Here is a 12,869-nt window from a genome sequence, read left to right as displayed (position 1 = left end):
AAAAACTAAAATATTTTAGAGATGTACCTCTTGTTGACCTGGATAAATAAAATCTGAATATTTCAAGGTGTTCAAATAAATCTAGAGAATACTCCAACAGCGTGTCACTGATGGGGAATCATGGCCTTTGTATTTCTAAAAAGCTGCCAGCAGCCCTGAATTTAGGCTCACATATTAGGGCTGCAAATCGTTAGCACTGTCTTTGATCGATTATTGCCAAAATGAAAGATTAATTGTTATTTTACTTAAAAAAAAACCCACCTGCATTGAAAAAGTGAGTAAAACTTTCTCATTATCAGAAATGTATACCCGAGCATCAAATGTAAAAAAAAAATAAAAAGTGCACATTATGGGCACTGCTGTATCTGAGACTGAGATGGGTTTTGATAATAATTTTGCACCACGAGTGAGCACCTGATAAAACCGTAATTAAATGCCGACCTCGTCTGCCCCTCAGAACGCCATATGTTCCTAATGTGTGTGGGAAAGCAGAGCCATCCATCTGTTTGTGTGAGCAAACTGGCACCAAAGCGCCGTGTCTGCCTCTCTGAGAGGAGTTTGTCTGATACATTATTACCACAGTGTGATTTGCTGTATTATCAGACACTCTCACTGGCGAGGCTCTGACCTTACCATGTAAGAGTCGTCATTTTGGCTTTGGTCACGATCAGGTTGGAGGCGTATATCAGTTCAAGGACATCTCCCATCTTGGTGACAACATCTGGCTTTATCACAGCGAGCGTTCTGGAAAAATGGAGAGGAAAAAATGAAAATTAAATCAGCCAAACACTATAAGCCAATAAGAGGCAAGTCATCAACTCCAGACACTACAACAGAAACACTTTCCTTCCTACAATAATGCTTCATAATGAGAAGGGTGGTGTCACGATAATGAAATCTGCATCATAGATACTATATCAACCATATTTTTGATATCAAGGGGAAAACTGCACGTCCACACATTGGAAATGGAAAAGCTGTGAGACGCGTAACTGGAGACGATCATGCAGAATTATCACATAATCATACCTTTCTTTTTTGCTGCCGAGTTTGTTTGCCGTGTACTGATCTCCGTATTCGATCAGATTGAGCTGCCGTGAGAACACATTCACTCGATTCCCAACGAAAAGGTCCTCCTGATGGAGGTCGCCATATTTGGTCCTCCTCAAAAATATCCGCTGATTTTTTACATCAAACTACAAAAGAAGAATGTACAAAACACATTTGTTTATTAAAAATAAATAGTTCATAAACTAAGCCGTTTACAGTTATTTGAAAGAAATATTCCCGAAAGTATATAAACTGTGTTGCAAACATTTTTTTCAGATGTCAGCAGTGAAAAACATCAACAAAATTCTATCAACATGAATGTCACTGACATCATTTACCATGGAAATACATAAACAGATTAAACACCTCGTCCTAATAGGCGCCTTAAAAATCCAAATTTGGAGATTTAAAAAGTCTGATGAATTCAAACAGGGTTCCTGCAGCTTAAGGCAGGGTAGATTTAAGGCTTTTTAAGACTTTTTAATGCCACGCAGACCAATTGTTTTAAAAAACAAAACTAAAGACAGACTATTTTACTTTGCCAAATGTTTATTATATCATAAAACATGACCTTTTGGTCCAGTGAAAAATGTAGATTATCTACAACAAAATTAAAAAATAAACAACCCTTTTTAGAGTGGAACACATGCAAAACAATGAACATATTATATTATCACAGTATCTATTTGGTTTGCCAACAGAAGTGGGAAATATCTGGCGTTTGTCACCGGTTTTCTGGCCAATTTTGTGTTTGTCATGTGAGATTCCACTGCTTGGATTCCCATCATGATGAGATTGAAAAAAGGATTTTATTAAATTATTTAACCACCCCAAAAAAAAGATCTCACCAATTATTTTGAAATTCTACAATGCAGCATCAGAAAAAAAATCAGAAAATCCTACTATCCATGTCCGAGCAAATTTAAGGAATAGTTACTGCAGTCGTAAGTGCGTACCATTTCCACTGAGCTATCTTTGGGGTAGTAGAACAGTTGGTAGCGGCGCAGGAGAGCTGCGGTCGGGTCATACCACTCAGCGAGGAAGGCAAAGCGATCCTCCTGAAAATGTCAAGGAACAGAACAAATCAGAGTAATAAGGAGGCACAAAATATCCCACACCGAGCTTCAAACACACTGAGCTTTAGAAAGGTCACATCATAATGTCACTTCAAACCACGAGGCTACGACACTGAAACTACTTTAGGTTGGGTTTTTTTTGTCAAAAGTATTTGTGAAGGTCTTTATCACAGATACAACAACCAGAAATGAGAAAAAATAAACACTGAACACTCATTAAAGGTCAAGTGGCATCTCTGTCTGTGTCAGCAGCTCCATGTGTTGCTTTAGGAGCTATTTAGCATGTACGTTTATTTTATACTGTTACATGGTTTAGTTTGGTGTGTAAGGACTATAATATTTGACCACTAAATAGTAGTGCGGGTTTACAGTAGGGTTTGTCAGATTATCGACCTGGCCGATAATTAACGCCGATATTTAGCATTTTGGCCTTATCTATATCAGCGTTTTATTTTAATGATCACAGATAAAATTCATTAATGAAAAACTGCAAAAAAAAAGTCCGAATGGGAGAAACTACTTTGTAAAACCTCAGGGAGGTACTTTCATTTATTCATTTTTTATCTACATTTTCACTTAATTAAACATAAAAAAAAAAACATTGCCTAGAACTTGCTGTAAATTATGTTGAACATTTTAGCACACCCGTTTCAACATTTAAACAAAGTTTTGTGTTGGAGTTTGTTAAATTCCACATCACATCAGAAGATAATCAACTATATTATCATTCTGCAATAAACGGGGACATCACCCAAAGATACAACATTGTTTGGACATTCACTCATTGATCTGGATACGCATGAAGAATATCCTTTCCTCCTCTGCAAGTGACTGTTGAATTATTTGAATTTTACTGACAGTCACAACAGTTGCAGAACACAGACTCACAGGTGCTGAACGTCACTGTTATCGTTGTTTCAGTGCGTGCATACTTTGTGGTTGAGATTTTTATATTGTGTCATCCCATCTTCTATCATTGTTTTGATTATGATAAACTTGCAGGGACTTGAAACATGCTTGAGTTAGGCAATGCAATACAGTGCCAAAGTTATGCTGTTGTTGCAAAGTAATGCAATGCGATTTTTGATATTGTAATCTGGCATAAATGTTGTCTTTTCCTGGTATTAAAAGCTCCATTACAGTAAAATGATGTAATTTTCTGAATTTACTTGACTGTTGTAGCTGCTCCATTATTTGCCTTTACCCACTTAGTCGGTATCCACATTACAGATGATTACTGATAAAAAATCTCATTGTGTAAATATTTTGAGAAAACACCAAAAGTCAAACCTAAAAAAATATTTAGTAAAAAAATAATTTTCTATTTGTTTTGGATAAACAACAACAACAATAAATGAAGTATTGGAATCAGCCAACATGCTGATTTTTGCCGATATCACAAACTGATTACACACACACACACGCAAATATTAATACACTTTTTTTTTTAAATTGACACAGTGAACATGTATTAAACATTAACCCTAAGTTATTTAACTCAATCAATGAATAGTACATAGTACATTGAAAAGCATTGTGTTGTATGTCTCCATCTGCTGGTGGTCATCATGACAAGAGTATGAATAATATGACGTTAAGACTTGATGATCACTAAAATCAGATCGGGAAAATGTGGATATACCAATACTGGTATCGGTTATTGGACAAATGAGTTGTAATATACTGGCATATCGCATATTGACAGAAAATCCAATACCGTAAATCCCTAGATATGTTTATTTTCTCAACATATCCAGCTCCACTTTGACAACAAATGAAGAATTGATATTCACTGCGTTGGATTACCAATTTAAGAATGTTTCAAGTCACTGAAAGATAATTAAAAGCATCTAAAAACACCAGTGAGGTTCTGTTAAGAGCTGAGTTTAGTCACATTGCAAACTGTGGAAATTAAGTTTCCCTCATTCAGCAAGTTAGAGTTTTTACAAACTAAAGGTTCAAGGTTTCAAGAAATGTCTTTTTAGCAGAGCAGCTCACTTAAAAACAATGATGTTTGTTTTTAGTGACTGTGCTAACAATCAAGACTGACTCATATCAACACTTGACTGAAGACAGATCTAACTCTATTCATCTTGTCAACCGAAACGGAATAAAAGCAATGGACACTGATAAATGATTGCCCCTGGTTAACTTGTCAGTTTGGATTACATTTAGTGAAAGTTAACTGAAGTGGCAGCTCATTTGTTAGCATTGTCGCCGAGGGCTGAGGGTCTGTGTTTGACTCTCAGCACTTTCTGTGCAGGTGGTCAGGTTTCCTCCCACAGAAGACTCTGTACCTACCCTGGTGTGTGTGTGTGTGTGTGTGTGTGTGTGTGTGTGTGTGTGTGTGTGTGTGTGTGTGTGTGTCTCTGTGATGGACATGTCCAAGGTGTTTCTTTGTCTTCTGCCAATTGCTTTAAAAAGTCTGCAGCCCCTGTGACCCTGACTGAGTAGATAAAGAACATAAACCACCTTCACCTTGTGCTCTACAAAAACAAAAAAAACTAAATATTTATTTCTATCAATTTTGTATGTATTGAGGCTTAACATTTTGATCAATAATGCAGCCTTTGTTTTGATATTTTGATATTTTTCTTTTTTTAATGATTGTTTATGGTTATTTAAAAGGGGAAATGTCTTTGTAAGCCATTTTTGATGTCTAACCTCTCCTGCACAATATTAAAGATTTTTAGATTTTTATCACATGTATGTACAAATAAATAAACTACCAACTGCACTACATTGCCCACCTACGCCTCTTTAAAACCTATGTATTCAGATTATTTTCTTGAATTATACGTTAATATCTCTATAGTGGCTGAACGGACTGACAAAAATCCGTTCAGCCACGATGGAGATATTATCTGAATTTCATACGTCGATCTCTTTGTTGTTTTTTATTTTGAACTGCAAAGACAGCTCTTACTAATATCTTGAAATCTGAGTTTATAATAACAAAACAGGACTCTGGTAACATGGAGATGACCCTATTTGTACCTGCCATGTATTCACCCAAAATGTGCCTCATATTGACCACTTAATTAACAATAACATACAACACAAAACACCTAACTCAAGACTGTTGTACTGACATTAAGCTTATTTAATCAGTGAGCTAATAACAGCAGTTTTCACTGTCACATTACTTTAAAAAGTACAAACGCTAAGCTAACGTTAGCCAGACAATGCTCTCCCGCAAAACAATGGCTAATTAGTTATCCCCGCCTAATGTTATTTTAAGTTTGATTTAAGTTGTGTATCAATTAATTAAAACTGACTCTCCGACATCAATTAAATAACTTTATTCAGGCTAACATCGCTGGTTAGCGACCGACTGTTATGCTAACTTAGCCTGCGGTTGCTATGCTAACATTAGCAAACAATGATCCGTTTGGCTCGTTAATGCGTTTTAGTTTAACGGTGCTGAATTTCAGACCAACGAATGGAAATTTCTCATTGTTGTTATCAAACACGGACATTTTAACTCACCATTTTCTGTCAAATTAATGAAGTCTACGTGTCCCGAAACTGTTTCCAGCTAGCAAACATTAGCCTTCGCGGGGCAGCCTTGTTTCTATAGTTACTGTAGTGACAAGCGGAAGTGCGCTCACGGTGCGTTCAACAACCGCTTCAATAGGAGAACGGAAGGTTTTTTATTTATTTTATTTTTTAACTTATTTATAACACAGAGGTGTAAATTTGTCATAAAATTGCTTTATTATTACTATTATTATACATGATTTCTGTTTTTACTATTCTGTGAAAATATAATTTTTATAGCTTTTTTTTGCTGTTTTATTTTCTGTTAAGGTTTTAAAGTGCTTGATTCAACAATAAACCTATTAAAGCAGGATTTGGAGTCTGGTCATTTTGATTTGTGGATAAGGAATTTACCGAGAATGATCATCAGCTGAATAATATATCTTTTGGCTGCATCTTATCGCAGTGCAGTTTCACGCGCCACCTCGTGGTGGTCAGGTGGTTGAATCACCTAAACATTAATATTTCCGAGCGCCCTCAAACGCAACACTTGAACTTTGAGTTTTACCCGGAACCAAAACAGTCTGATCAACAGCGTGACACATTTCATGCGTATTTCTTTATTTTGTAGGGATTGCGCTTTATTTTTATTTTATTTTTGAAAGTAGTTTGTGTTTATAGCTCTTTCCCGTCGACTGTTTGTGTTCAGAGTGAACAAAAGTCGTCAGGGTTTATTTATTATTAGTGTCTTTATGTGCTCCTCTGCTCCTCTGAGACTTTTCATGGCTGATACTGGACCAGTGATCCTGGACGGGGGACTGGCGACTGAACTGGAGGCGCAAGGAGCCAGTTTACAGGTAAAACATCTAAAACAACTAAATCAACAACTAAATAAATAAACTAAAAATAAATCTACATCTAACGTAGAATGACGCACTTTATATTAATCAGAGGTTTAAATGAACAAGGAAGCTGGTTAATTAAAAGTCAGTAATTTATGAAGATGGGATTAAACAAATTTGTGCTTCTTCTCACTCATTTCCAAGTATGTAAATGAAGTCATCATGTGTTTGAACATTTCTTTTGCTTTATATTTTCGTTGTCTGTAAATATTGCGCTGTTTTTGGTCTGTCTGCTTGTTTTTAAAGCATTTCTCTATTTTCTTTTTTACATGTTAGAAATAAAATCAAATAAAAACATTCAAGTTGGACTGAAGGAATTTATCTATCTGTAACTTCAGTATTATCGTCTAGTATAAAGAATGAGTGAAGTCTTTAAGTAAAAGCTCTTTATTTTAATTATTTTGTATTTTTGAAAAACACTGTGACTTAGACTTATTTACTATGATTATTCTTGCAATGTCGCATTTTTGGGAAGCAAAATAAGACAGTTAAGTTATTTTGAGAAAGTCAGGCAACCTACAGGCTGAAATGTAGTGTTTCCATGGTAACAAACTATGACAATATATGAAAGTAAAATAAAAAAAGATTCAATTTCTAGGACTGAAAATGTATGCACTGAAATTATGATTGAGTTTCTTTCTTTTTTTTCATTCTTCACAAATTCATAATAAAAAAAAAAAAGTTTTAAAAATTCAAATAATATATATTCAAATTCAAAGGGCCAAATTCAGAGGCCAAAATATGAGGTATAAAATACAGAGTAAACATCCATGAACAGTGGTTAGCAACTGATAAAAGTATTAACTTATGTAAAGTAAACTAGGAGCAACACCATAATATACCATAATTTTAAAGTACTTGGTTAAAAGGGAAGATTCTGTATTTAAAATCTAACTCAAGTCAAAGTGTGTAACCAATTATCAGAAAAAAACGTAGGCAAAGAATAAAATTAAAAGCACCCACTAGATAATATAAATATAATATAATATAATATAATAAATATAAATAATATAATATATATAATATAATATGCAAAATAAGAAAATTAATTTAATTGAAAGGTTGTTTACATATTAAAAAATTCTCTTGGGGGCTTTTACTATCTATCTATCTATTTGTTTATTTATTGATTTAAATGGGAGGAACTGAAGTGTCTCTTTGTCTGTGTTTTCAGGGAGATCCTCTGTGGAGCGCCAGGCTTCTGCACACAAACCCTCAGGCCATCAGAGACGCTCATTACAGGTGCATCCAAAATACAGAGGTGGAGTGTAACTAAGTACATTTACTCAAGTACTGCACGTAAATACAGATTCAAGGTACTTGTAATTTACCAGAATATTTACTTTTCATTCCCCTTTATACTTTTTACTTCACTACATCACAGAGAGAAATATATGTACTTTTTACTCCACTACATTTACTGACAAATATGATGTTCTGTTCAAAATTAAATTAACAAACATTTTATACAAGTACAGCTGGAATGATTAGTTGGAATGATTAGTTTAGTTTAGATTTTTACTTATTTTATCAGATTTTTTTCCCACATTGAGTATTTTACTTTTAACCTTTAGTACACTTTTCTCATTATACTCACATAAGGAATATTTTCAATGTTTGACTTGAAAAAGAGATTCTGACTCTCAGTGGGATTATTCCTGGTGTAACAAAGGTAACAGAATATCTTCATGGTGTGGTATTAGTACTTTTACTTAAAGTAAAGGTGGTGTGTACTTCGTCGACTGCTGGCAAAATATTAGAGCTGCAAACAAAAATTCTCCATTTCCAGCTTCTTAAATGAGAATGAGCTGCTTTCTTCTTCTGACATTTTAATATTTTAAGAGTTTTGGACTGTTGATGAGATGAAACTGGACATTTATGGTCATTAACATGCACTCTATTATATATTGTGATGGTAATTTCATTGATTATCTATAGACCGAAGGCTAAAGAGAGAAAATAATCAGCAGTATAATCAATAATGATAATAATTGTTAGTTTCAGCTCTACAGAAAATTGGATCTTGGTAAATAAGTTCCTAAAATGTGTCTACAGCTGATAATGTGATATTTCATCAGGTTTCTCGTCAGCGGTGCTGATGTCATCACAACAGCTACGTACCAGGCGAGTGTCCGAGGATTCATTGATCACCTGGACGTCAGCTGTGAACGCGCCAGAGAGCTGCTGATGTCCGGAGTTCACCTCGCCAAAGAGACGGTGCAGACATTTGTCTCTGAGACTCGTCCAGCAGGTTCAAAACTGCGCAGCCTGATAATTTAAAGCTGTGAAACACTGCGTCTCTGCAGTGCCGTATGAGCAGTAATCTGTGTCTGTCTCTCAGGGCAGAGACGTCCCCTGGTGGCGGGCTCTGTTGGACCGTACGGGGCCTTTCTGCACAACGGCTCCGAGTACACTGGAGCTTACGCAGAGGACATGAGTACTGAAGTGAGTGGCTGAGGGGACAAATAAAAACACACAAAAACCTGATAGAGACTGTTGGCTCATTCATGTGATGCAGCAACATCTAAGCTCATATGTTTTTTTATGTTATATAGTTTTAATTATATTCAGGAAGTGTGAAAAATGAAATAGTAAATATATATATATATATATATTTGCTTATTTTAAGGTAATTTTCTTGTAACTTTTTACTTAATTCTTGCTTACTTTACTTATTTCTTCTTACTAATACAATACTGTGAAAATACTCTGTAACAAGTAAAAGTCCTGCATTGAAAATGTTACTCAAGTAAAAGTCATAAATGTAAAAATGTAATAAAAGTAAAACTACTCAATGCAGAAAAATCTAAAAAAAAAAAAAAAAAAAAGATAAATTATTTAAAAATTACAAATAAGACCTAAATGTTTATCAAAATAGTTGACAATTAATTTTTTGTTAATTGTCTAATTGGTTAATCAACTCATCATTTCATCTGTACTTGTATAAACTGTTTGGTAATTTAATTTTTAACAAAACTTCATATTTTACAAACTCATCTATGCAAAAGTCATAATTTGTAAAATAACAAAAGCTGTCAGATAAATGTATTTAAGTAAAAAGAAAAATATTTATTATATATTCCAAAAATTTTCCCTCTGAAACATAGTGGAGTAAAATTAAAAAGTGGTATGAGAAGTAAATACTCAGGTAAAATGCAAGTACCTTAAATTTGTACTTAAGCACTTGAGTGATCTCAGTCGTCTTTATTTCTCTTCCAAGGAGTTTAAGGTTTGGCATCGGCCTCAGGTGGAGAGTTTGGCAGCAGCGGAGCTGATCTCATCGCTTTAGAGACGATCCCGAGTATCAAAGAGGCCGAGGCTCTGCTCGAGCTGCTCAGAGAGTTTCCCAAACTCCAAAGCCTGGCTCTCCTTCTCCTGTCAGGTAACCACCGCTGATGCACATTATAACTCCTGCTGATTCTTGTTAACCGAAACCGCACCGTAGACACTTTTTTGCAATCAAATTGCTTCACTAAAAATGTAATTATATACAGATGTTTTTATACAATGCATTTTAGTATTTTAATAATGGAATTCTATTTCATTATATTACATGACTGTTTTTTTTTATCTACTATACATTTTAAACAGATTTTGTTATTAGATTCATTATTATATGTTTATGTTTATACATTTATTTTTTTTAAATATTTATTTTGTTTATTTGTTTAATTTATTTGAAATTTCTATTATATAACATTGACTTTTTTCCCCAAAAAAATTCTATAAAGATTTTTTTTTTCATTTTTATTTATTAATTATTATTTATTACTATTTTCAGATTTTTTTTATCATAGTGCATTGACTTTTGCACTTTTTATAATTACTAGGAAATATTTTTTTAATAAATTGATGCATTTTGGTAACATATTGTACGGTCTATAATGTTGCACAATTTTTTGCAAAGTTTTTTCTTCATGTGACTGATTAAGAGTTAAATGTTTCAAAATGACTCACGTTTTTGTGCACCATCGCCATCAGGATGCGAGGTGTATATCAGACGGCAGCTGCTTCTCTGATGCCGTGCAGATGGCGAACAGATGCTCGCAGCTGGTTGCCGTCGGCGTGAACTGCTGCTCACCGCGCTGGTGGAGCCGCTGCTGGAGTCTGCCGGGTCCCTGCGGAGTCCAGACCTGAACTGGGTGGTTTATCCCAACAGCGGAGAGGACTGGGACACTGAACAGGGGTGAGTCTACAGCCGGGAGATTTAAGAGCGAAGTCACAGCTTCAGCTACCACTGTCTGCATCAGATACAACAAACAACATATGTGCAGGGTTCCTACAGGCAAAATATATTTCATTCTTTTTAGAAAGACTTTTTTAATGACAGTTGAGATTAAATTTAAGAATTTAACAACAAAACTGAAAAAAGAGTAGACCCTTTGAAACCTGAGTAAATAGGTTTCATTTCTTTCAAAGACCAAAAATTTAGCAAAATAATAATAAAAAATTACAAAAAAATTACATGAAAATAAGCTAGATAAAAGCCAAAAACAAACAAAAAAATAACCGTAAAAAACAAATAAAGATATATATATTCTTTATAATTTTTTACTTTTAATAATGATAATAATATATTAGAACCTATTTTATTTTTTTTCTGTATCAATAGTTTTATTAAATAATTTGCAAAGTAACTTAAGTTTTAAAATAAATGCAGTGGAGTAGAAACTACAATATTTGCCACTTAAGTACAGTGGAGAGGAAGTAAAAAGTACATAAAATTGGAAATACTCAAGTACAAGGTCCTTAAAATTGTACTAAAGTACAATATTTGAGTACATTATGGACTTTTACTTGTAATGGAGTATTTAAAAGTATTGCTACCTTTGCTTAAGTAAAGGATCTGGTTATTTTTTTCCACCGTCGCTGATTGTTAAATGTTGTTTTTGTCCGTACAAAGGTGGCTTCCATCTGTGAAAACACCTGCATCATTACCTGAACTCAGTCACACGTGGGTGAAACAAGGTGCTGCTTTGATAGGTAACGTGAGCTGCTCTCTTTTCTTTAACATTTTGTCCAGATTTTTGTATTTTCTCTGATGAGTCGGATGTTTACCCATCAGGAGGCTGCTGCCGCATCGGTCCCGCTCACATCGCAGAGTTACGACGAGAGTTAAGAGGAAGCTGCACGTCTCCGGCCGGTGATCGCTGAGAAGAAAGATGTCTGTTCAAAGAGTTTATAAAAAACCTTAATTTATTGAAATATAAATAAATAAATAAATCACTACATCAATTCACACAATGACATCAGTGTCGGGTCAGTGTCGGCACCGCGCAGGTGCAAACTCAACTGTGAGGACAAACTGTGACTGTACAGAAATAAACATGAAACTAATCCATGCAGGCTTCACTTTCTGTGGTTTCACATATTCGGATTATTTTTTAGGGATTCCACGATCACGTCTGTACAGCGCCGGCCTTTTAAAAACTGGGATCATCTAGTCTTACTGGAAGGTTTCACGAAGCACAACGAAATGTCAGCTGCTTTCACGACACTTGAACTGGACGGCATTTCCACTGAACTAAACCACAGGCGCAACACAAGCCCACTTACCTGTACAGTGAGATATGGAGGTGTGTCGTCTCTGAACAGAATTCACAGCGATACAATGTGCACTCTCACAGGATCACTGAGTTTAACATGAGCTGATTTCAACAGAAATTTACAGAAAAGTGATTGAGATTAGTAGCAGGGTGACATATAAAATAATTCAAGAGTGTGAACATCTAAAATCCCTTTTTTAGCACGACACCGAGGCGGACAAAATAACAAAAAACACCTGACAATGCAGCAGCCGTGAAGTTTACAAAGTTCATTTTTGAGGCCGTAGTTTGATGTGCTGTTGCGAAAAGTGTCTTTTTTTTGTGTGTAAGCCGTAGGTCATCGTGACTTTTGAGACTTTATCTTTCACAAATCATACTTGTTTGCAATTAGCAGCTCAGACGGCGACAATCTGTGCGCCTTTTCTACCTTAATATGCAATATGGAAAACATAAAAACAGTCAGACGTCTGCTGACTGACACACACTGCTCGGTGGTAATTCGATGTAGCTCACTTGTGTGGTAGCTGCCGTTGTTTCTGATTAAAGTACATGTTGGTGTATTGCTCGTAGACACTGCTACAGACAGAAAAGTGAGAAAAGACAATAGGCAGGTTTCCATTAACCCTCAAATTGTGAATATAAAATACGTCTAATGGAAAGACGTCAATTCTGGAAAAAAAAACTGCAAAAAACTTTTTACATTTGCATGAGGTGGGATTTCAGGCGATTTGACAAAGCTGTATTTAAGAAAACTGCACTGAAAACACTGTTTTGGCTTTTCTCGGTCACATGGCTGTGTGCTTGTAGGTAGGAAC

At 35.0% G+C, this 12,869-nt stretch overlaps 2 protein-coding genes across 3 annotated transcripts in view; one reads left to right on the top strand and one right to left on the bottom strand.

Annotated features, from left to right (window-relative positions):
* nme7 (NME/NM23 family member 7) overlaps positions 1-5,710 on the bottom strand; it is a 31,372-nt gene extending 25,662 nt beyond the window's left edge. For both annotated transcript variants that reach the window (XM_042483677.1, XM_042483675.1), the window contains exons 1-4: positions 5,616-5,710; positions 2,007-2,108; positions 1,030-1,196; positions 634-744 (exon numbers count right to left, since the gene is read on the bottom strand). In XM_042483677.1, coding sequence (XP_042339611.1) covers positions 634-744; positions 1,030-1,196; positions 2,007-2,108; positions 5,616-5,618 — 383 coding nt within the window. In that variant the 5' untranslated portion in view covers positions 5,619-5,710. The remainder of the gene's footprint in view (positions 1-633; positions 745-1,029; positions 1,197-2,006; positions 2,109-5,615) is intronic.
* A 484-nt stretch (positions 5,711-6,194) lies between these two features.
* zgc:172121 (uncharacterized protein LOC337599 homolog) lies at positions 6,195-12,296 on the top strand. Its single transcript, XM_042483654.1, is given in 11 exon segments — positions 6,195-6,463; positions 7,683-7,750; positions 8,587-8,759; positions 8,850-8,953; positions 9,729-9,765; positions 9,768-9,850; positions 9,852-9,890; positions 10,490-10,589; positions 10,592-10,694; positions 11,412-11,491; positions 11,574-12,296. Coding segments are annotated over 11 exon segments (981 nt in total). The 5' UTR covers positions 6,195-6,358; the 3' UTR covers positions 11,663-12,296.
* Positions 12,297-12,869: the final 573 nt, after the last annotated feature.

This window comes from Plectropomus leopardus, chromosome 3 (genome assembly GCF_008729295.1).
Source record: "Plectropomus leopardus isolate mb chromosome 3, YSFRI_Pleo_2.0, whole genome shotgun sequence".
NCBI lineage: Eukaryota > Metazoa > Chordata > Actinopteri > Perciformes > Serranidae > Plectropomus > Plectropomus leopardus.
This window is presented reverse-complemented; position numbering and strand designations above follow the sequence as displayed.